Consider the following 25250-nt stretch of genomic DNA (forward strand, 5'->3'; position numbering starts at 1 on the left):
ACTAATGCACATCATTAATATAGACACAAAAATCTTTAGCCAAATAATAAACAGAACTGAGCAATATATAACAAGAACTACACACCATGACTAAGTGAGGTTTAGTCCCTGGATGTAGCAATAGTACAATATTTGCAGATCAAGGTAATCCACCATATTAACCGGCTAAAGACAAAATCATATAATTATATCACTTGATGCAGTAAAATCATTTGTTAAAATTTAATAGTCATTCATGATGGAAAATTCTCAGAAAAACAGGAATAGAAGGAAACTTCTTCAGTCAGATACAGCTAACGTTATACTGGATGATGAAAGACTGAATGCATTCCCCCTAAGATTAGGGAAAAGACAGGATGTTTACTCTCATCACTCTTATTTGACATAGTTCTGGAAGTCCTAGCCAGTGCACTATAAGGCAATAAAAGGAAATAAAACACATACACAGACTGGAAAGGAATGAATAAAACTTCTTTTTTGTAAATGACACCACTGTCTACAGAGAAAAGCCCACGGTATCTACCAAAAAAAAACAAACAAAAAACAAAACAAACAAACAAAAAATCCCAATAAACAAACAAACTCTTCTCTTTCCTAATAAGTGAATTTAGCAAAGTCCTAGGATTCAGGAGAAACATATAAAAATCAGCTGTAATTTCTATACATTAGCAATGAACACAATGACACCAAAATTAAAAAGATAACACCAATTACAACTGCTAAACAAAAAATGAAATACTTAGGTGTAAATCTGACAGACATATAAATCTAAGAGACAGATACTTATGCTGCAATTTGTCCCCCCTTGTGGACACCTGCAACCACAGATTAGTACCAGACCCTGTATGTACTGTTTTCCCTACACTAATATACCTACGATAAAGTTTAATTTATAAATTAGGCACAGTAAGAAGTTAACAACAATAACTAATAATAAAAAAGGAAAATTATAATACATACTACAATAAAAGTTATGGGAAAGCGGTCTGTTTCTCAAAACATCTTATACTCCTCTTCTTGTGATGATGTGAGATAATAAAATGCCTGATGAGAAGTAAGTGAATGACATAGGCATTGTAACGTAGCATGAAACTACTACTGACCTTCTGAGATGCATCAGGAAGAGGAGTGTCTGCTTCCAGACTGCAGATGACCGCAGGTAACTGAAACTGGAAGGTGGGGGGCAGCGGGGGGGTGGGGGACTAGTGTACTATAGTAATAGACTGGAAAACTCGACATAGTAAAGATGTCAGTTTTTTCCTAAATTGGTATTTGGGTTCAATGCAACTCCTATCAAAATCAGAGCAGGGGCGCCTAGGTGGCTCAGTGGGTTAAAGCCCCTGCCTTTGGCTCAGGCCATGATCTCAGGGTCTTGGGATCGAGTCCCACATCAGGTTCTCTGCCCAGCGGAGAGCCTGCCTACCCCCGCACCTCTGCCTGCCTTTCTGCCAACTTGTGATCTCAGTCTGTCAAATAAATAAATAAAATCTTAAAAAAAAAATCAGAGCAATGCTTTTTTGGTAAATGTAAATGAAATTATTCTAAAATTTATACGGAAAAGCAAAGGAATTGGAATAGCTAAAATAATTTGTAAAGGGAAAGAAAGTGGGAGTAATCAGTCTAACCAATTTTAATCAAGCCTGTGAGATAGTGGTAGGACAGACACATAGATTAACGGAACAGAAGAGAGAACCCAGAAATGAATCCACATAAATGTGCTAAACTGTTCTCTGACAAAGGTGAGTATGCAAAATTCAATGGAGGAAAGGCAGGCTTTTAACAAATGGAGCTAAAGCAACTAGACATCCATAAGCAAAAAGTTAGTTAACTCTGATCTAAGCCGCATATCTTATACAGTAATCACCTCAAAATGTTTTGTTTTCTCTTTTTGTATTTTTATTATTTATTTATTTGAGAGTGAGCGAGCAAGAGCAGGAGCAGAGGTGAGGAGCAGAGGGAGAGGGAGAAGCAGGCTCCCCATTGAGCAGGAAGCCCTGTGCAGGACTCAATCCCAGGACTCTGGGATCATGACCTGAGCCAAAGGCAGAAGCTTAACCAAATGAGTGACCCAGGTGCTCTCTCTCTTTTTTTGTTTCTTATTTTTTTCGATTTATTTTATCAAAGTATATTGTTGACTTAAGTGTAAAACCTGAAACTATAAAACTTTCAGGAAAAAACTTCGATAGAAAATTTCTGGGATCTAGTCTTGGCAAAGAATTCTTAGACTTGACAGCAAAAGCATGATCCAGAAAAGGAAACCTGATACACAGGACTTCACCACAATTAAAAACTTAGGCTCTTCAAAGACCCTGCCAGGAAAATGAAAAGACAAGCTACAGACTGGAGAAAATATTTGCAAACAACAAAGGATCAGTAGCTCAAATCTATAAAGAACACTCCACATTCAAATTAAAAAGCAAACAGTCCAATCAGAACACAGGCAAAAGACACGAAGAGATACTTCACTGAGTCAGATATACAGATGGCAAATAAGTACATGAAGAGCTGTTTAACATCATTAGCCATCAGGGAAACACACATCAAAATGGCAGTGATATGCCACTATTCATCTAGCGGAACGGCTAAAATTAAAAATGGTGACACCACCAAATGCTGGTGAGGATGTGGGGAAACTGGAGCATTCATTCATTGCTGGGAAGAAGGTAAAGTGGTCTAGCTACTCTGGAAAACAGTTTGGCAGTTCCTTAAAAAACTGCAAATGCAACTATCATCTCCCCCAGTAATTGGACTTCTGGGCCTTTATCTGGGAGAAATGAAGACTTATATTCACACAAAAATCAAAACATGAATGTTGATAGCACATGTATTTGTAAGAGTTAAAAAGTGGAAACAATCCAGACATCCTTGAACAGATAAATGGTTAAACTGTGGCACTTCCATACCATGGGAATACTACTCAATAAATTAAAAAGTATCAACTAATAAATGCAACAACCTTAATGAATCCCCACAGAATTATGCAGAGTGCAAAGCCAATTAAAAAAAAGTTGCATATTGTATGATTCCATTATATAGCACCTGTGAAATGACAAAATCATATAATTGAAGAACAGATTAGTAGTTGTCAGGGGCTAAGGAAGGGGTGAGGGTAGAAAGCGGATATGCCTTTAAAAGGACAACATGAGGGATCCCTGCAGTGCTGGAAATGTTCTGAATTTAGACTTGTATGTGTCAATGTCAGTATCATGGTTATTATACTATATAGTTTCCATAAGATGTTACTATGCGAAATTGGGTAAAGGGTACATGGGAACTTTCTGCATGATTTCTTAAAATTGTGAATCCATAATTACTTCAAAATAAAAAGTTTAATTAGCAAAACACTACTTTAAAAATCTGGGGATATAAAAGGTTATCGGCAATTACTATGAATTACAAAAAGCATATTTCTGTATCTCAATTTAAAAAAAAAGAGGAAATTAATTTCAGGTACTATTTATTATTAAGTCAAATTTTAGTTAAGAATTGAGGAATGGAAGGGAAAGAAATGGGTTTTTATTCACAAATCCCAATTCAATTTCCAGGAGAAAAATCTATGAAGATACAGACAAACCTATATATCTGAAATAAACCTCAGCTCTTAAAAGTTTTCATTTTAAGAAGGTTCTAAGAGAAATGCATTCCTTTATAGTTGCCTTTTAAATGTTATCTGGACCCCTCAGAAAAAATACATAGCATTTTTAACCAAAGTGCTTCCTTCACAGAATAGCTTATTCCAGAGGAGTGGGTCACAGGTACAGTTAAGGGGCTGGGGGGGCAGGTAGAGATGGAGAAACTGAAGGCATTTGTGGTTGAAGGAATGAGGCTCAGGGAAAAGCTGGGGCAGCTGGCTGAAGAGACAGTGGCCAGGCTTCACACCAGGTCTCCTGATGTACCACTGACTTCTGCACCCTGCATTCAAACCCTTATTCTGTCTCCTTTCATTGAACTTGAAGTAAATGACACAATCTCTATGTCACAATTTCCTCCTCCTCAAAAACGGAGATAAAATTTTCTACCTACTGTCAAACAGGAAATTTGCAAGGATAAATATCTATACAGCTTGGAAATGTTTGAAAGAAAGGTCCCAAGAAATTGTATCTGCAAAGGTGGTTCATTTAAAACATTCAATTGAAGTTCATTTTATATGAGCAAGCTTGCATAATGGAAGACAGTAATTTCGAAGGAGACTGGAGGAAGGGAAAGACAAAATGAATGAGATTCAAACCAAGTCAATATCTTGTCTATATCTTCTTGGTTGTCCTCAGGTTACCTGTGGCAAATTCAGCATTGCCAAAGGCATGTGGTGCCCCAATCCACTAGCAAAACCTTCTCAAAAGAATGGATTTGCCACAAAGGACTTTGAATGGTTGAAAAACTAAACAAATAAATAAAAATCTTGAAAGCCTGCAAATCCACTAGGGACCCGGGGAGTGGATAAGCTCTTTGACCACAAAATTCACAATTTACACTCATCTTTCTATGTCCATAACTTTGCATGTAGTTGGTACTCGGCAAGTACTGAATCGAACAAGTATATACAGATACTATCTATTACTCCAAGTTTAAAGGAATATACTTGAAGTGTTTCAAAAGAGAGGTTTGTTTATTTATTTAGGGGTATTTATTTAGCCTCGGCCTTGTAATTTATTGAACAAGGTTTTTATCAGTTTTTCAATTTATAAGAAGCTAAGTTATGTAAATAGAAATTTTTACTGATAATCTGAAGGGAAAAAAAAAAGGTTTCAAAGACAGAGCGTGAACCTGGAAGGCCATGGGGCTGGAATGTGAGAAACCTTGAGCTTTGACTGACAGCAGGTATAACAGCCTGCTTCTTGACAGTAATTTGTTATTGGATTTTTTTTTTAAGTTTTAATTTTCTAATATTTACTCACCAGTATCCAGTCTTGACTTGATATGCTGATACCGTGGATTCTGTGGTATTCTTTTGGTCAGATACTAAAAATTAAGAAAATTCACAATTACCTGAGTTAATATAAAAGTAAGGGTGACAAAGGCAGGAAAGAATCAGATATTTAAAAAATAGAACGGATGCTAAAATTTCATCAAATTTAAAGAAGAAAGGAGCTCTAGAGGTCCAACTGTCCCTTCAGTCAAGAACTCTTCACGACAACATTTCCACAGGTGAAGACGGTTATCTTGTTTCTGTCAAAATATTTCCTTTTTTTTTTTTTTTTTGTCAAAATAATCTCATAGCACGAGTAATTTGGGGGTGGGGGTGAAGAAAAACTCTTAAAGATGATTTCTGACATTGAGCCAAATTAGTCTCCCTCTAAGTTCCATCCAATCCACTGTCACAACCCAGAATAAGACACCCCCCTCCACCCCTGCGCCTCAAGAAATCTGTGAAAATAACTAAAGGCAGCTCTCTCACCCTTCTTTTTAGTTTTACTCTTTGTATGATGATTTCTAGGCCATTGCCCCTGGACACCCTCCAGATTTTATCCATCTCTTCCCCGAAAAGTAGCACTTGGACCCAGACCTGAGCACTGTGCCCAGATGCTGCCAGGCCAGGACCCAGTTTGGCAGTCCTCCCCTGCTGCTTGTCTGGGGTCTGAGGCTCCACAGATGTCACTACAATGGTGTCCACTCTTGGGGCAGCTGAGGCTCCTCACGGCCCAGGGTAAGTTTGTGGTCATCCAAAAATGGCTATTGTCCTGTACTCTGGGAGTGAACTCAAAGTCCAAGCACAAGACATTTATGCATATTAAGTTTCAGGGGTATTGGTGAAAGCCATCAAAGTGAGGGAAGGCTGGTGAATTGACATTTCAAGATACAGCTTTCTTGCTTGGGCCTTTTCCTGGCCTACAAGAATGAACATCATTCGCTCAGTCACAAGCAGCTGTGGAATAGGAAACTAAAACTGGCCAATACGCTTCTGGCTTCATCTTCCGCCCCTCTCGCACGTGTTCCCTTATTGATGTTGCCCGAGAGCTCCCCTAAATTGCGGCGCTCACTTTAGTTTCCAGGCTTAACAAATGTCTGCCTAGAATGCCTTTCCTTGACTTGCCCTGAGGCAGAAACTTACTTCCACTGTAAGCTGTCCAAGGTGGAATCAAGCATTTCTTCTCCCTGGCTCCCAGAGTATCCTGTATCCCTGTTTATAACCTGAGCTGCTTCTCTAGATTTCCTCTAGATTTACTCAAATCTGTATTCATCCAGGACCTAGTCAACAAATGAGTATCTAGAATGCAGAGTATAGAGGCACCTGGGTGGCTCAGTTGGTTAAGTAACTGCCTTTGGCTCAGATTATGATCCCAGGGTCCTGGGATCAAGCCCCGCACTGGGCTCCCTGCTCAGTGGGGAGTCTGCTTCTCCCTCTGCCTGCTGAACTCTCCCTCTCTCTCTCTGGCAAATAAATAAATAAAATCTTATAGTATCTTATAATAATTCCCTGGTTCCTTGGAAGAGAATACCAAACTTTATTATTATTATTTTTAATTACTGTAATTAATTAATTAGACAGAGAGATAGTGAGAGAGGGAACACAAGCAGGGGGAGTGGGAGAGGGAGAAGCAGGCTTCTTGCCGATCAGGGAGCCCGATGGGGGGTTTGATCCCAGTCTTGGGATCATGACCTGAGCCGAAAGCAGAAGCTTAATGACTGAGCCACCCAGGTGCCCCTATTTATTTATTTTTTTAAGTAATCTCTATACCCAATGTGGGGCTTGAACTCATGACCCCGAGATTAAGAGTCGCTTGCTCTACCAGCTGAAAGAAAGAAGAAGAAAAAACCGGGTGGAGAACACCAAACTTTAAAACCTGAATCATCTGCTCTTGAAAACGCAGTTAGCTACAGCATGTCCTGCTGGCCAGAGTTTTAGATTTCAGAGACCAGGAAGAATTTTTTTAAAACTGGGGGCACCTACAGAGAAAAATCAACATTTAATTTTGCCAAGAAAGGACATTAAAAAGAAAGCACAAAACTCATAACCACCATCTGATGTTTTAATACCTAAAATGTAAGAAAGAAAAAAAAAAATCCCAGAATAAAAAGATTGGTCTTTAAGTGTTATTAAAAAACTCATGACATTGTCTGTGTTTTCCATTTCACTCCAGGCAAGTGAACACTTAGCACTGGGCCTCAGATGTGTGTGTGTGTGCGCGCGTGCGTGTAACCCCTGAGCTATTTTATCCCTAGAGAAAGACTGGAAAACTTCAGTCTCCCTCTGACCAGCAAACTGCTGTCTTTAAGAGAAACTGACTCTGACATCGATTCCAACTCCTTCCTAGATGAAAACAGAGGATCCTTAAGTGAGAGAAGGGAAATATCTAAAGACTGAAAAGGGGAACTTTAGAATAAGATCCCCCCAGAGAAAAACAATATCATAGCAAAACAAACCAAAAAACCCAAAAATGCAAACTAAAAAGCCAGGAAAATTACGTATCTGGTAAACTGAGTCAAGAAAAGCTAATAGAAGAATTCCATTATCTTAGGCTAAGGGATTTTCTTTAATTTTATTTTTGTTTGGTACTCTGTACTTTCATAATTTCTATATGCTATTTCCTGTTTTTACTTTTGTTTAGTTTTGTTTTCTACTAGTTTCCTAGCAAAGTGTCTTTTGAAAAACTCCAGGCTAGTCTGTGCTGAACCAAGGGGATTTGTCCATACCTAAGCCAACATAGCTAAGAAGTGAGGGTGTCTCCTGGGACCAGGTGTGGTGGCAGCAGAATGATGGGGGGAGAGAGTGTGGACAGCTGCAGTCGCTGGGCCCTTCCCGCCCCCGGTTTTCCCTTACAGAGACTAATGAGAAATCCATATGCTGCAGTAGAAAAATGCAGTGTCTCTTTTCCATTTTCCCATTTTGGACCCACTTCTTGTTCCTGACTTTCTAGTGCCAACTACAACGTACAACTGTGCTTCACTCTAAGCAGACTGCCATAGATTTTATGGAACTGCCATACTTTTTTCCTTAAAATTCTTGCTTTGTGGGGGGTGACTATTTCTTGACCTACTGACCAACTGGCTTCTTTAAATTACATAAACATGATGGAATGGTAGAAAGTGAAAGAGCTGAGGAAAGAAGCTGTTTCAAGGACTATTCATTCATTCAACAAAGCCTTATTGAGCACTAACCATTCAGGCAACATTAACTGGAGGAGTGAGCTCCTGCTCTGAGGACCACAGCCATCCAGTTCTCAGTGGTACTGGGAAGGAAGATAAACCAACAAAGAGAAACCCCACTTTGCATGATGAAAAGGAGAGGGAAGCAGGGGACAGGAGCTTGCAGAATCAGTTCCCAATCCTGACTAAAAGAGTCAAGAACCATGTCCTGAGCGGTGACTTCTGGGCCAAAATCTGATGGCCAAGAAAATCAGTCAAGCTAAAGGAGTAGGGGGTGGAAGCAGCAGGGTTTCTGGGTGGACCCAGGGCACAGGGGGCAGCATGGGGTCAGATGAGACTGAAGAGGCAGGGAGGGCAGTTCCTCAAGAGCCTTGTATCCACACTAAGAAACCCAGATTTTTTTTTTTCCTGTAGTTGACTAGTTCTTAATGGCAATTTTGCTCCCCCTGCTCCTGGGGACAATTGTCAATGTCTACAGATATTCTAGGTTGTCAGAACTGGAGGTGGTGGTGGAGGTGCTACTGGTATCCACTGAGTAGAGAACGGGGAGGCTGCCAAACATCCCACAATGACAGGGAAGTCCCCTACAGCAAAGAAGGAGCTGGCCCCAAATGCTACTGGTGCCAAAGTTGAGAAACTCCAGTGCAGATGATTGGGGAGTCATTGAAGACAGTTTAAGGAGAGGTGATGGGATCATCCTTCCATTCTAGAAATCTCACACTGGCAGCATTCTGGAGAACTAATGGGATCGCTGCCATCAAGGATAGAGGCACAAAGATAAGTTAAGGGGTGGTTGTTCTAAGAAACGTCTGCGGTGCTAAGGGAGTGACAGTAGAGATGACAAAGAAGAGATAGTTTCAAGAAATCTTTTAAAGACGTAAAATCATATGATTGAAAACTGACTGGTATAACAGGGGGATGACAGTGATTATCATTCCCCAAAAAAGGGACTTAAGGGGGAAGCATATATTGAAAAAAACATTATGTTTTTCCTATTGAGGCATGTTAAGTATGCGATGTCTGTAGGTCATTCAAAATGGAAGTGGTGGGCTGGCTGTTTGGGTCTGAGATCAGGAGGGAAATCTGGGGTTGCAGAAAAGGACTTGGGGGTTGTTGGCATATAGGAAGCAGAGGAAGCCATACGAATAGACAAAATCACCCTCAGAGATTGTGTAAGATGGAGAAGAAAAACCCCAGCACTTAAGGTCAGGTAGAAAAAAGCACCACGCATGAGACTCATGAGAGGCCAGAAGAAAGTGGGTCACGAAAACTAAAGAAGAGTTTCAGGAAGAAGGGAGTGATCAAGAGTGATCAATGCTGTCAAGTCCGAGAACAAGAGGTCAAACATGAACAAGCAAGCAAGAATGCAGGTCAAGTATGAAAATAACAAAGCAAATTTGGATCGAACAAAGCAGGACATTGTTGACGACCCTGGTGGATGAGGTTATAGCAAATTGACAGAAGCAGAAGCAAAAACAGCAGGTTGTATGAGACGGGGAGGGAGGAAAGAAGATAGTAGCCAGATGGCCTTTTTTTTTTCCTTGAGAGTTGCTAAGGAATTAGTTTTTGTTGTTGCTTTGTTTTGTTTTGGAAGAAAGGAGAGATTTAAGGATGTTTAGAGGCTAGATAGGAGGGGTTGGAAATGGACAGGAGGGAGCGGGAGAGGATGAGGCCCAGAGCCCAGGTGGAAGGTTCTGCTTTGGATATATATTTAAAATAAAGATATCAGATAGGTAATCATGATGAAGTTCATCGGGGGGATGGAGGAGGCTAAGTTCATGTCTGTGGTATTATCAGTGAGCAATGAAAAATGTCAAAGATCCTTTGACGGTTTAGATCCCTAGAAAGGGTCCAAAGATAATGTCTTTTTTGTCTACCCATGCCCTCAAGACCCAGCATAGACGTATCTTCCAAGCAGACTCCTTTGAAGGTCCCGGCCAGATGGAAGTCTCTTCCCTGCCCGGATGGTCACAGCACTTTGTATGAATCACACTCCTCACTTCCTGCACTTGGGACATGGCTTGACCTCTTGGATCTCTGTACCTGCTGCAGGGCCTCCCACCAGTGTGAGCAGTAAGGACTGCCTAATGGATGCATTGGCTCTGAGCCCTGAACAGCACAGCGGGATGCCCTAGGAACCCACATAAGGGGGTGGGGGGGTGGGGGGGTTGAGGGTGCGAGACTTTGTGGAAGAAATGGCACTGGAACTGGGTTTTAAGGGTTGAACTTCTATGGATAAAGGCAGGGGGGAAGGATGGAAAAAGTATTCCAAGTGGAGAAAATTAGAGCAGTAAAGCCACTTTAAAAGCATGTTGAAAGAACCCCACATTGTTTGATTTGCTAGAGAAGGTACAACAACAATGGAGATAATCCCTGCTAACATTTACTGAGCACTTAACCATGTCATCAGGAACTTGACTAAGCATTTTACCTACATTATCTCATTTAATCCTCACAACCACTCCTGATGTAGATTTTAGTATTATCTTCATTCTACATATTGGGAAATGGGACACAGAGATGGAGTGACTTCCCGAGGTTAGTCAGCTGGTGAGAAGGGTGGGACCTGGAATGAAACTGGGTAGTCTGTCTCTAGAGCTTGCCCACTTCCACTTGTTCCAGGGGCTCTGGATACCAGATCCACCAGTGGTTTTTAGATGGCCCATGAGTCCTATTAAACTACGAAAATTTTGTGAATGTGCATTCATCTGGTGAAGGGGTCTGAGATTTTCACTACATTTTCAAAAAGGTTTATAACCCAAAAAGGGTTTAGAACCATGGATATATGAAATCCTGTGCTGTATGGTGGGACATGGACATGCAGACTCGAAGTAGAAAAGCCTGAATGTAGACTGAGGGTCTGGAGGAGGTCCTGAGGACAATGGAAGGTACCAAAAATACTGAGCGATGAGCCACATCATTGCAAGAGTATTTTGGCCAATTACTAATACATGCAAAGAAAGACTGGGCTCTATGAATGCATGGATGTTGGAGAGGGGAGAAGAATGAGAAGTCAACAATGGGATTTTTCTGAAAGCAAATCACTAAAAAATGAGTGAGATTGTCTGAATCTCAAATTGTTCAAACATGAATGAGCTTTTCTGACTTCCCACCTCTCTCAAAATGAAACTCACAAGGTTGGTTGTATTTCAACTGCAACATATATAATAAGATTTACGTTTAAAGGACTTTTAAAAATACCACTATTGCTCAGAATTTCCCTAATTATCTCCTTTGAATAGACAGGAGGTCCCTAAAATGAAGGAAATGAATTCAATCTTGAAAAGAGTCTCATTTAAGGCAATCTCACATTTAATACAGGTCTTAGAAAAGAGAGCATTTTTTTAAATGGCAGTTTTAATCTGGTCCAATTCTGCTGATCTCAAACACCAATCTTGACCTTGTATGCACATGTAGCAACCCCACTTTGTTAGCAACTACTCCGTATGGCTGATTGTGTTTTTCAAGACGTTTGCAACCGAATTTCCCATCTCACTTATACTGTGATGTTGAAACTCTTCCCATGGTGGGGTGGGTCAATGTCCCCTTTTTTCCCCCGCACACCCCCACACCCACGCTAGAATCTGGATGGGCTTGTGACTATGATTAAAGTGCTGCCTTATGACTTCTGAGGCGAGATCATAAAAGACAATACGTTTCTACCTGGTTCTCCTAGGATACTTGTTCTTGGAACTCAGCTACAATGTTGTCAGGAAGGCCAAGCCACATAGAAAAGGCCATTTGTAGGTGGTAGTTGATAGCCCCAACTGAGGTCCTTGCCAACAGACTGTAACAACAGCCATGAAGAAGCCTTCAAGAAAACTCTAGCCTTAGCTTCTGTCTGCCTGCAAAACCATATGAGATCCCAAATAAGAAGCACCTAGCTGAGCCGAGTCAACCCTCAGAACCAAAGAGATCATAATAAAATGACTATTATTTTAAGTCACTAAACATGGGATGATTCATGATAAGTCAATATATAAGCGGAATACATATTCTAATATATAACTGGAATGCCTTCTGGATATCTGTACTTTATTCCTCAATCCATTGCAACATGGCTACTGTCCCCAACATTCTACTATGGTTCCTCTGGTAGCTAGCCAGCATCAGAGAGCCCCTAACTGCTGAATATAATGCTGACTTTCCATTATTTAACTCACTCGACCTTTCGGTACCATTTGACACTGGTATATAGCCCCACCTTCTTCAGTTTCCACTCCCTTGGCTTCAGGGATATCGCTCTCCCCTGATTCTCCAATGACACAAGGATCATTTCTGTCAGCTGCTTAAACACTGTGATCCTCAGGATTCCATCTTCTCAATCTATAGGTTCTCTGAGAGCCAAACCCTTAGGTTTAATTCCATTTATATGCTTGATATCCAAATAGGGAACCATGGCCTGACTTCTTCTCCCAGCTCAGGCATATATTCATTTACTCATTCAACAGATGTTTACTGCATGCCAGGCAGTGGGACAATGCATACAAGGACCCTAGTTTATGTTCTTGTAAGTATGCCAGAAATAAATAAATAAGTAATTATAAATTACAAATAAAATAATTACAGATCATGAACTAATGGGTGAAGACAGCATATTGAACACATGCATTTAATTTTATTTCCTTCCAAAACCTCAATTTTGTCTTCTATTTTAAGGACATAAAGCTCAAAAAACCAGAGAGTGGGAGAAGTGACAGCAATAGATTTTTGAATTCTAGAAAGCGGATCAACAGTGAAAATGACTTGACTGATTCAAGAAAGTCAAAGGGAAAGCCAAGAACAATTCTTAAAAGTCTTAGGAATTGACAGCCTCAAGCACCTCCGGAAGTGGGGAGCAGAAGGAGTGGCTCAAAAAAAAGGAAGATCGTTTGAAGGCTGATTGAGAAGCAACTTGATCTCCAAATTCCTGTTCCCTGTGCTCTACTGGGTGACTGCCCCTCCCCCACCATGGTAGCTCTCTATAGATTTATTCCCTGAGAAGGATTTCTGGACTGGGAGGTCTATAGACAGAGAAAGTCAGAGATATCATTACTGAAAATAGGGGTATTAAGTGAATAATGCATACTAATGTTGAGATTTAGCTCCTAGCCCTAATTCCTCCAGGAATTCAGATAGGCTTTTACTCTCAGGAGACTGAAGGAATTCTCTGAGGACAATCACCAGCCTAAGAGGAAAGAGCTGAAGGTACAGATTTGGGAGGATAGTTGCCCAAACCATGGCCCAGTGAGATCTTCCTGTAATTAGGCTCACCATCAGAAAGTTCCTCTCAGGGCGCCTGGGTGGCTCAGTGGGTTAAAGCCACTGCCTTCGGCTGGGGTCATTATCCCAGGGTCCTGGGATCGAGTCCCCACATCAGGCTCTCTGCTCAGCGGAGAGCCAGCTTCCCCCTCTTTCTCTGCCTACTTGTGATTTCTCTCTCTGTGTATCAAGTAAATAAATAAAATCTTTTAAAAGAAAGAAAGAAAGAAAGCTCCTCTCAAATATATAGATTCCAATCACCTGTTTAAGTTTCCATGAAGTGAAGTGAATTGTGGCCCCCCAAAATTCACAGCAATTCACTTCACTTCATAGCAATGTTCTGAGGCTTCTTTTAATCCTAAATTATTAATTTATGTTTTTGAGTCATATTGAAGCCCTAATCTCCAGTGTAACTGTATTCAGAGACAGGGCCTTTAGGAGGTAATTAAGGTTAAGTAAGATCATAAGGGTGGGGCACAAGCGCAGTAGGAAGAGACACGGAACAGCTTCCCCCTCGTACAAGTACACACAGAAAGAAATCTAGGAACACACAATGAGAAGGCAGCCATCCGCAAGGCAAGAGAGACCTCTCACTAGAAACTAAACTGGCCAGCACCGGGATCTTCAACTTCCCAGCACTCCAACAAAACTGCCAGAAATAAAATTTCTGTTGTTTAAGCAACCTAGTCTGTGGCATTTTGTTACGGCAGCCCGAGTTAACTAATATTAATCTCTAACAAAATGGAAAGAAAAATAGCAAGAGGAAAGAAATAAACTATTCAGGGGAAAAAATATTTCCAAAAACTATCACCAGAGAAATGAAAACACATATACACACAAAAACTTGCCCATGAATATTCATAGTAGCATCATTCATAATAGCTCCAAAGCAGAAACAATCCAGATGTCCATCAGAAAGAACAGGCAAATAAAATAGGTATCTATGTTAAGGAATATCATTCAGTAGTAGAAAGGAATTTAGTACTAATGCAATGATAAAACCTGGATGAACCTTAAAACATTGTGCTAAGTTAAAGAAGCCAGTCACACAAGACTACATTTTGCATGACTCCATTTATATGAAATGTAGACAAAAGGCAAATAGACAGACAAGACTGGATGGGGGAGACAATGGGAAAACTGAGGATAGCTAAAGGTTATAGAATTTGTTTGGTGTAATGAAAATTCTGATCAGTGATGACTGCACAACTCTGTGAATATATTAATTAGCAATAATCGCGCCTCGGATAAACCTCATTGGCTACGATACTGCCACTGCTCTGTGAATATATTAAAACTACTGAATTGTATATTTTAAATGGGTGCATTATATCTCATAATGCTGTTAGTAAAAACATTAAAATTTAACAAGTAACACAAATTAAAAAAAAAAACTTTTGCTCTATAACAACACCAAGTACTTATGTAAGAGTTACAAGAAAATAATTAAGTTGCGGGGAGGGCCCCCTGGGCGGCTCAGTCCTGAAGCATCTGCCTTTGCCTCAGGCCATGATTCCAGGGTTCTGGGATTGAGCCCCATGTCAGGCTCCTTGCCCAGTGGGGAGCTTGCTTCTCCCTCTCTCACTCCCCTGCTTGTGTCCCCTCTCTTGGTGTCTCTCTCTGTCAAACAAATAAATAAAATCGTTAAAAAAAATTAAGTTGACCTTTATTTGTCTGACGTGGAAAGATTTCCAAGACTTATTGTTAAGTGCAAAGAGTAAGTCAAAAAGCCATATATATGATGTTGTAACATTTAGGTAAAAGAAAACTGCAAAATAAAACTCTCTACATACACACACATACACACATACACAAATGCACAGAGAACATTTTGGAAAAGATAACTGGAAACAAATGATAAGTTGTGATGTAGGAAAATTTTCCTACATTATTTATAAAAATTTAGGAATAATATAGAATAAAAATAAAGGTAGATAGGAACTCCAAGAAAAACAAAAAATAATAAGAAAGCAAATATAACCATAATGATCACTGCTTTGGCAATAATTTATATTTATATAGTCACAGACAAAAACAACAGTAAAAAAATCCAATTAAAAATTAGGAAAAAGATACAAAGAGATATTCTGTTGAAGAAGATATATGAATGGCAAATAAGCATATGAAAAAATTTAAGACATTCAACCTCAGTATCCATTGGGGAAATACAAGTTCAGACCATTATGAGATGTCACAGTATACCCATTAAAACAACTATGGGGCGCCTGTGTGGCTTAGCTGGTTAAGGAACTGCCTTCAGCTCAGGTCATGATCCCGGGGTCCTGGGACAGAGACCCGTGTCAGGCTCCCTAATCCTTGGGGGCCTGCTTCTCCTCTCTCTCTGCCAGCTGCTCCCTTGCTTATGCTCTCTCTCTCTCTCTTTCTGTCAAATAAATCAATAAATAAATCTTAAAACAAACAAACAAAAAACCAACTAAAATAGGGGCATCTGGATGACTCAGTCCAACTCTTGATTCTGGCTTAGGTCATGATCTCAGGGTTATCAGATCAAGTCCCACACTGGGTTCTGTGCTTGGTGTGGAGCCCGCTTGAGATTCTCTCTCCCTCAACCTCAGTCCCTCCTTCCCTCCTCCTCTCTCCCTCTCTAAAGACAAACAAACAAACAAAGAAAACACACACACACAAAAAAAAAACCACAAAAAACTAAACTAAAATAAAAAAAATTAAAAATAAAAATAAAAATAAAAAATACTGACAATACCAGATGTTGTCAAGAATGTACAGAAACTCATCTCTCATTCACCGGTGATGAGAATGTAAAATGGTATAGTTCACTCTGGAAAATAGTTTGGTAGTTTCTAAAAAACTAAATGTAAGCTCACATACAACCTAGAAACTATACTCCTAGGCATCTATCCCAGAGAAATGAAAATTAACATCCACACAAACAGCTGTACCCAAAAGTTCATATGTTTATTCGTAATAGCCCCAAACTGAAAACAACCAAAATATCCTATAATAGTTGAATGGTTAAACAAACTGTTATAAATATATACCACAGAATACTAATCAGCAACAAAAGGAATGACTACTGCTATAGGCCACAATTTGGGTGTGTCTTAAGGACATTATTCTGAGTGAAAAAAGCCAATCTCAAAAGGTCACATATCATGTGATTCCATTTATGTAACATTCCTAATGACAAAATTACAGAAATAGAGAACACATTAGTGGTTGCCAGGGGCTAGGATGGTGAGGTAGAGGAAATGGAAATGACTAGGAAGGGACAGTATGAGGGAGCTATTTGTGGTGACAGAATAGTTCTGTATTTTGATTATAAATCTAAACATGTGAAACCTTGATTATATTAAGCCTACACATGTGAAAAAATAGCCTAGAATAATATACACATTGTACAAATGTCAAATTGTACAAATTTATGGCTTTGATATTGTATTATACTTACATAAAATATAATCAATGGGGAAACTGGGTGAAGGTATATGGGACTATACTATTTTTGCAACTTCCTAAGAATCTATCGTTATTTCAAAATAAAATTTTTGTAAAAGAACATCAGAACCCAAAACAGGTCTTAAGAATTAAGAACACAACAGCAGAAATTAAATAGGATTAGAAGATAAAGTTAAATAAATAAATCTCCCAAAGAGAGCAAAAAGACAAAGATAAAGATGTGGAAACAGGAAATAAAATTTAAGAAAATTAGAGAACCAGTCTTATAGAAGCGACATGAAAATAATTAATTTAAGAAAGAGAATGCGGGCGCCTGGGTGGCTCAGTGGGTTAAGCTGCTGCCTTTGGCTCAGGTCATGATCTTAGGGTCCTGGGATCGAGTCCCGCATCGGGCTCTCTGCTCAGCAGGGAGCCTGCTTCCCTTCCTCTCTCTCTGCCTGCCTCTCTGCCTACTTGTGATCTCTGTCTGTCAAATAAATAAATAAAATCTTTAAAAAAAAGAGAGAGAATGGAGGGGGGCCTGAGTGGCTCAATGGGTTAGGCCTCTGCCTTCGACGCAGGTAGTGATCTCAGAGTTCTGGGATTGAGCCCCACATGGGGCTCTCTGCTCGGCGGGGAGCCTGCTTCCCCCTTTCTCTCTGCCTGCCTCTCTGCCTACTTGTGACCTCTTTCTCTCTGTCAAATAAATAAATAAATAAATAAATGAGAGAGAATGGAGAAAATAGGAGGGTGAAGTCAACAACAAAATAATTCAGCAGAATTTCACAGCATATAAAGACATGAATTCCGGTGCCTACCAAAACGAGTGGAGACCCACAGCAAGGAGTATCTTTGTGAAACACAACACTATTAACACAGAGAAAATTCTACAAGCTTCCAAAAAGGAAAAATCAAGTCAAGTACAAAGGTACAGCATGGCTCTGGACTTCTCCACAGCAACAGTGGATGCTAGAAAACTATAATGCAATGTTTTCAAAATGCTGATGGTTTCCAACTAAGAATTCTATACTCCACCAAACTTGCAAGCAGATAAATGTGAAGGCAGAATAATGTTTTCAGACATGCTTAGCATTTTAGAAAGAAATAAAAAATGGCTATTTCTCATGCACTTTTTCCCAAGAAATTACTGGAAAATGTGCTCCACTAAAACAAGGAAGGTGGACATCTTCCTCTAGGACACAGATGTATGACCACACAGAGCATCCCAGCTCTGGTCCCCTACACTCCTCTCTCCCCCACATTCCTGATCTCATCAGTGGCATGGGCACTGCGGAGTAGCCCAAGCTGGGAAACTAAGTCATCCATTCCACTCTCATTTCTCAAAGCTAATCATGAAGTCTTAATGATTTAATTACCTAAATATTTCTCATTACTGTCCCATGTTCCATGACATTCCTTTAGATCTATACGGTAATTACCACCTAACCCATCTGCCTACCTCAGTCCTGGCCTCCTCAACTCCGCGATGTGGCTAACAGCCCTCTGCCTAAAATGCAAATCTGACCACATCACTCAGTTACTGAAAGATCCTCAAAAGCTTCTCAAATTCAGTCCAGCAGGCAAGATAAATATGGGGCAAACGGCCACTCTCCCCACCTATCTCCCCCACCTCCATGATAGAGAGTATATTTGATCCTGGTATTCTCCTGCAGAGCCTCACAACTTTCTCTGCCTAGCTCATAGCCAGCCACCATGAAATGAAATAATTTGCAACTCCCGTTCGGTATAAAGGCCCGGAAGACCCTTCCAGACTTGACTCCAGCTTCTCTACAGGGAACTAACTGTCCACTCCCAGTCACCTCGCCATTTCAGACCATGTCCAGGACCGACGCTTCCCTCACTCCCTCGAGTCCAGTCTCTGTGCTCTCGCATCCTGTTCCCCAACCATGCTGTATTCAAATTGTTTCCAAGACTCCCTTCCTAGACTGAACTTACTAACGGGCGAATGCCTTGTCTTACTCTGTGCTTCTAGCACCTGCTGCCATGTAAGAGTCCAGTCAACATTTGTGGAAACTAAGGGACCACAAATACCGCGCGGGGCACTAGAGGCGGAACAAAGTTCAAGGTCCTATCGGGAAGAGGGTAAACTAAGGTCAAATTCTGCGTCCTTTCCAAATGGCTTGATCTGCTTATTCCTACTCTTCTGCATCCCCATAATCAGAAATGATGGTAGCTCCTGATTTTGTTCCTTCAGTGTTCCGGGCGTTCATTCAGGTGTTCATTATTTTATGTAACTGCCACGCCTAGACTGGAAGCCCTTTGAGGGAAGGGGCTGTGTCCTCGCGCACTTCGCCGCTCTGGGTGACAACCGCCATCGGTCAGGGAGCACGTGCGGGAGCGTGGCCTCTCCCGCACGGGATCCCGGCCTCAGCTCCGAGACCCCCAGGCCCGCCCCGCCTCCCTGCGCTCTCCAGACCCCTCCTCACGCCGGCCGCTTCCCGCCTTCCGGCCAGCGGAAGTCGCTAGCTGCTCTTCCCCGGCCACGTGGAGCCTTTTCCGGTGCGCCCGCCCCCTCCGGCTCTCCGATCCGGACCTGGCCCTCACCTCAGGATTCCCAATGTGCCTCCGGACAGACATATCTGCTCCAAACGACCACGCTGGGATTCTAGCCTCACCGGTAGCCTCTAACCCTAACTTCCTACCCACCCCCCAACAACCTCTCTCGGCCGCCTCCTTACAACCTCTACTCCGATTGGCCTCCTTTCTCCGGCCAGCCAATGGAGGTCCTGTTTACTCTGCCATTGCGGGGTCAAGGGAGAGCGAAGCGCCGCTCAATGGTTGCCACAGGCAACGGGGGACGCCAGCTGCGGAAGCCTTTTGTGCTTTCCGCGGGTCCCCGCCGGCTGCTGTCTGAGCGCGGGAAGAGGGGCGCGGGGGAGGGGTAGGCTAGCGCCTGCGCGTGAGCGGATGCGCAGAGCCCAGGGAGTGGGAAGGGCGGGAGAGCAGAAGGCGGTGGAGGGGGACTTCAAGGGGGAAACAAGTATTTCTAGGTAGTGTGCAGGCACATATGTGACACAGGGCACCCTCCCCTCCTGAGGTCATCTTAAGCAAACATCTGGGCTACTTCTACAATAGGGAAAAGATCTGAGACAGAGTGGTTCAGCAAGAATGGGAATCTCTAGTTTATTATTTTCGGGTTAAGTTAATATGCAAATTATGCAAAATATCATGGATAAATACAGTAATTATTGTAGCTTTAAAAGCTTTTTAGCTAGCTAGGGAGCGGCAGCCTTAATTGCAAAGCGCACACACCATTCTGTGATTCATCATTCATTTAACAAATATTTAATAAGCACCTTATGAGAAAAGCTGCAGTTGGTTTTGTGGAGGATGGGAGGATGACTAAGAACCAGTCCCGTTGTCATGGAAACCATTGTGACTCCTGCCATCAGCTGCCACCTGTTCTTATTCCAGATCTGAAAATTAAGTCCTAGCACCTTTACCAGACTATCACACACACAGTTTGACTTTGGCTCCAAAATGTCCCACCAAATCCAACAAAATTATTTACTTTGACATGGGAGAACAACACAGTAACCCTTTGTCCTTTGCTCTAAGTTGTTTTTCCAGGAATGGAGAAAGGTTACTCTGAACTGTTCATATTCACTAGCTCTCTGCTTGTGAGTAATAGCAGGGTCTGTGCCGGTGACCCATTCAACAACGTAGCCTCACATGCCCTTGTCCTTTCACACACTTCAGCCTCCCACCCAGAGGGCCACACCTTAAATGGTGTTGCTTGACCTCTAGGAGTCTAAACTGGCCACAGCTGTCTCTTGCATGTTCATTGTCCGAATTTCCCTAATGTCCTCAATCCTTTAATCCCTCTAAAATTACTAGTTTTTCATCCCTCCACTAGAATGAGGAGAAGTTTAGAGGCTGCAAAAAATGGGAAGGGGGCGGTGGGGAGGATATCTTACTATTCAGAGGCTTTTGGACACCTTGCTACTTAGAAGGAATACTTACTGGTGTGGTGTGGAGGTGGGGTGATGATGGAGATTATGGGTAGAATAAATAGAAGAGAGGAGAGAGTGAGAATAGGATACTAAACTAAAAGGTAGTAAAAAGAAAAATATTTTTCAAAACATGTGTAGCTTAAAGGAACAGTTATATGTGTGCAAAGAAGGAGTGCAAAGAATTGGAAGGCATCAAGGATGGCTATAATTTTTCCAATGTCGGGACCAAGTAGATGAGTGATAATGCATGAATCAAGTTAAAGAACAATGGAGGTCAATAAATCAAAAGAACAGAAAGTGTAAGACCCCAAATCCTTTTGGAGTAAGAAGCTCGACTTCCGTTCTTCACTTCTCTATATGGTCGTTTCCCTTTTTTCCCCAGAGGGTATGGGAATATCAGGTTCGTCTCAATACTCATTTTGGTTGTCAAATTTGGGCTGCCTGTAAGCATGCAGAGAGATTATCAAAATGTGGGTTTTGGGGTCCAGTTATCAGAGATGCTGATTCTGTGTGTCTAGGGTGAGGGTTTAGGGTTTTAAACACATGTTTTCCCACTCCTACTCTTTGATTCTGATGCATGGAGTCCGAGGGCCACACCTTGAGAGGTTCTGCTGTAGAAGAACTTCTTATTTTGCCTCGGTGGAATCCTTAGAAAGCTTAAAGCTATAAATCAAAAGGCTTTTAACATGATGAATTTCCCTTCAAGATTCCTTTTGGGTATGTAGCAAAACTGCCTCATAATTAAAGCAAGGTGCGTACTGCTAATATGAAAAATAGATAAATGTCATAAAAAGATAATTCATAGAAGAAAAACATTTAATAAACATATGAAGAAACTTCCAACTAATAATGAAAGAAATATAATACCGTGCAGCTAGATCTCATTTTTCAACTAACAAATGGACCAAAGTTTGTGTTCTTCTCCCTTTTTTAAATGATAATGCTCAGTATTGGCTAGTTCATGAAACAAGCATGCTCATACATTGTTAGTGTGACTGTAAAGAAGTATAACCATTTTAAAAAGTAATTTTAGAGTAGGTATCAAGAAGCCCTCAAATATTAATATTCTCAGAATGTCTTCTAAGGAAATAATCAGAGAGATATGCAATGATTACACCCACAGATGTTTACCGTGATCTTTTTAAAATGTTGAAAAGTTGTAACAAATAATCATCAGTTTAAAAATGATTAAAATAAGTGAGGGCATATCCACAAAAAGTAAAATTATGGAACCATTAAAAAGAAAGTTTCAAGGAATAATTAAGGCCATGGAGAATGATATAAAAGAGAAGTGCTGGAAATAATTTTTTACTTAATATAATCCTGATTTGCGTGGAGAAACATAAAGGTATCCACAGAAAACATTGAAAAGAAAAATTTAAATGTAAGCCGTCTCTGGATGATGGGATGTAGATTTTTAAAATTCTTTACACTTCTGTGTATTTTGCAGATATCCTTCAGTGACTGTGAATTAATTTTGTACTTTAGTAAAAAGCCTTCTCCTTCTAAGACACAAAAAAGCCTGATTCTGATTTCAGCCTGAAAATGGTCTGTGGTCTTTGTCTGGGTGGTTTTAGGCCTGAGCTGAATTCTGCGTAATTCTGCTCTGTGAAGTGCTCCAGCTCTCCCGTTCTTGGCAGTAAAAGACCCTCCAGGCACTTGAATGAGATCCTTGCAATCAGAGTCGTGATTGCTAAGAGGTTCAAGCTTTGTTTGTAAGAGAAGAAGTTCTGATTCTTTTCTTTAAAAGTTCCTGCTTCCACTGATTAATCTTATTTTTCATGAAGTTCGAAGTGCTCTTGTGAACTTCCATTTGTTTGATGTCTTCTTTTTTAACCCTGTAGGTGTTCCAAAAAGATTTCAGTCTCCGCAGAGTCTGTGGGAGCCCCAGATAGGTTAAGTGGGGCTGGCTTGAGAGTGGTTCATGTTTTAGGTCTGCTGTACTTGGTCTACCCCTTCCCCCCAGCCTCCCTTCCTGGGAAACCTTCCTGGGCATGTAGGTGTTCCAGTTGGATTCTCTCCTGAGCCTAAAACCCTCCGGACCCATCTTCAGCCTGAATCTCGCCTCATGCCATCCAACTGTCTCTCCATCCCCCCTCACCCTCAGCTCTCAGCCTTTGCTGACGGGAGCCCAGCACCTTCCCCTCAGATCTGTCTCATGACATTGCTTCTCAGAAATGGGCCTCAGCTCCCTTCCTTGGATTCATTTACGTTTGTTCCCTAAATAAGGACTTCTAGGTGCTTAAGGAAGGAATTCTGCCCAATCCAGTCCAGTTCCGGGGCTCTGTCCCTTTGCCCAAGAAATGGAACTGTACTTGCTGCAGTGAACCCACAAATCCCCAGACAGACCCTACCTTGGGAGAAAGTCCCCGAAGTCCTGGGAACAATTTAGTGTCACTCTGTCTGGTGGTAGAATGTGCCCCAAGGGAGTAGCACACCAGTCTCTGAGTGGAGGGCTGACCCTTGCCTGTGTCCAGCTTAGGCCAGAATTGAAGTGCTTGGCCTGGGCCCAGAGGCACCAGCCATCCCTACAGCCCCTCCCAGGAAATTAATACCCACTTCCCAAGATTTCTCAGGGATTACCAGTGGGGACAGTGCTTTCTGGTGAAACAAAATATTGGCATCCTGGTTTTGCTTACATAATGGGGTTGGCGTTCCCACATGTGAAGTTCTGCAGCCACCTCTGAGAGCCACCTAGGATGCCCAGCTGTTTGTAGAAAGGATGTACAATGTCCCTTCCCAGCAGATCTAAGACTTCCTTCACCCACTGTGATCCTATCCCAGGCCATTCAGTTGTCACATGTCATATTCTGCTTCTGCCTTAGGCTATATATAGAGCCGCAACTCTCATTCCAAGAGGACTCTGAGGAGCCAACCTGAATCTCAGAATGTTCTGCCTCGGCGGGAAGGAGGAGGAGTCAGCCGTGAGGTACCTGTGTCACTCGGCATGCTGGGCAGCTGGAGACCCCCTGCCCATGAAAAGTTCAGTAAATGTGGATCAAGTGTGTCAGATGTCCATTTTTTAGAATAAAATTGAATTTCGGAATAATATAGAAACCTAGGTTTACATGTGAAATCCATAGGCCACCCACATATGACATATAAAACCAAGCTATCATTCCTATCCTTTATGGTTTTTAAATAATCAAGATCATACCCATGGTAAAAGACAAGCAAACATTAGTGAGAGTTTTGCTTTCATTTAAGATGTAGAAACCTGGGGCGCCTGGGTGGCTCAGTGGATTAAGCCGCTGCCTTCGGCTCGGGTCATGATCTCAGTGTCCTGGGATCGAGCCCCACATCGGGCTCTTTGCTTGGCGGGAGCCTGCTTCTCTCTCTCTCTCTCTGCCTGACTCTCTGCCTGCTTGTGATCTCTCTCTCTGTCAAATAAATAAATAAAATCTTTAAAAAAAAAAAATGTAGAAACCTGTAGGGCTATTATTCCTTTCCTATCCATAAAAGTGAATAATCTACAAAATCCATACATTTTCTTGAATGTATGAACTGAGATCCCAAGGCAGCCATATAACCAAATGCCAAAAAGGGGCAAGCCCGACTAAGGAGACAAAGGGACACACAAGCTGTTTCTCATTTGGCAGAGCACCGGCAAAAAGGTGAGTGTGATAGATTTGACTATGAGAAATCAAGCTAAAATTTTCACAATTTCCTAAAGGCTGAATTTGGACTAGTGGATCAGTTTAGGTTAACTGGGAACCTGTGATGGTTAGTTATATGTGTCAGCTTGGCTAGGCACTGCACCCAGATATTTGGTCAAGCACTCTTCTAGATGTTTCTATGGGTACTTTTTAGATGAGATTAACATTAAAAAAGAAAAAAAGATTTTATTTATTTAGAGAGAGCACATGCGTGCTTGTGAGCTCGGGGATGGGGGCTGAGGGAGAGAGAATCTCAAGTAGACTCTGTGTTGAGCAGTGTGGGACTCGATTTCATGACCTTGAAATCATGACCTGAGCCAAAAGCAAGAGTGAGATTCTTTTTTTTTTTTTTTTAGGATTTATTTATTTATTTATTTGACAGAGAGAGAGAGATATCACAAGTAGGCAGAGAGGCAGGCAGAGAGAGAGAGAGAGAGGAGGAAGCAGGCTCCCTACCGAGTAGAAAGCCTAATGCGGGGCTTGATCCCAGGACCCTGAGATCATGACCTGAGCCAAAGACAGAGGCTTAACCCACTGAGACACCCAGGCACCCCAAGAGTTCGACTCTTAAGCAACTGAGCCAACCCAGGAGCCCAATAGATGAGATTAACATTTAAATCAGTAGACTTGAATAAAGCATATTACCCTTCATCATATGGTGGGCCTTATCAATCAGTTGAAGACTTGAAGGGAAAAAGACTCAAATTCTCTGAGGAAGAGGGAATTCTGCCAGCAGATTGCCTTTAGACTGCAGCTGCAATCTTCCCTGGGTCTCCAGCCTGCTGCTCTACTCTGCAGATTTTGGACTTGCCAGCTTCCATAATTGCATGAACCAATTCCTTAAAATAAATATCTTTTCCTCTCTCCCAGATAGGTAGGT

At 41.5% G+C, this 25250-nt stretch overlaps 1 protein-coding gene and 1 pseudogene across 2 annotated transcripts in view; both read right to left on the reverse strand.

Annotated features, from left to right (window-relative positions):
- The window catches only part of CEP41 (centrosomal protein 41), a 48313-nt gene extending 28890 nt beyond the window's left edge, over positions 1-19423 (reverse strand). Inside the window, exons 1-2 of one of the 2 annotated variants that reach the window (XM_044246572.1) lie at positions 19306-19423; positions 4896-4959 (exon numbers count right to left, since the gene is read on the reverse strand). In XM_044246572.1, coding sequence (XP_044102507.1) covers positions 4896-4959; positions 19306-19338 — 97 coding nt within the window. In that variant the 5' untranslated portion in view covers positions 19339-19423. Of the gene's footprint in view, positions 1-4895; positions 4960-19305 lie in introns of those variants that run through there. The other variant, XM_044246574.1, reaches the window with a different exon arrangement.
- On the reverse strand, positions 14503-14613 carry LOC122905688 (annotated as a pseudogene).
- Positions 19424-25250: the final 5827 nt, after the last annotated feature.

Source organism: Neovison vison, chromosome 4, assembly GCF_020171115.1.
Source record: "Neovison vison isolate M4711 chromosome 4, ASM_NN_V1, whole genome shotgun sequence".
NCBI lineage: Eukaryota > Metazoa > Chordata > Mammalia > Carnivora > Mustelidae > Neogale > Neogale vison.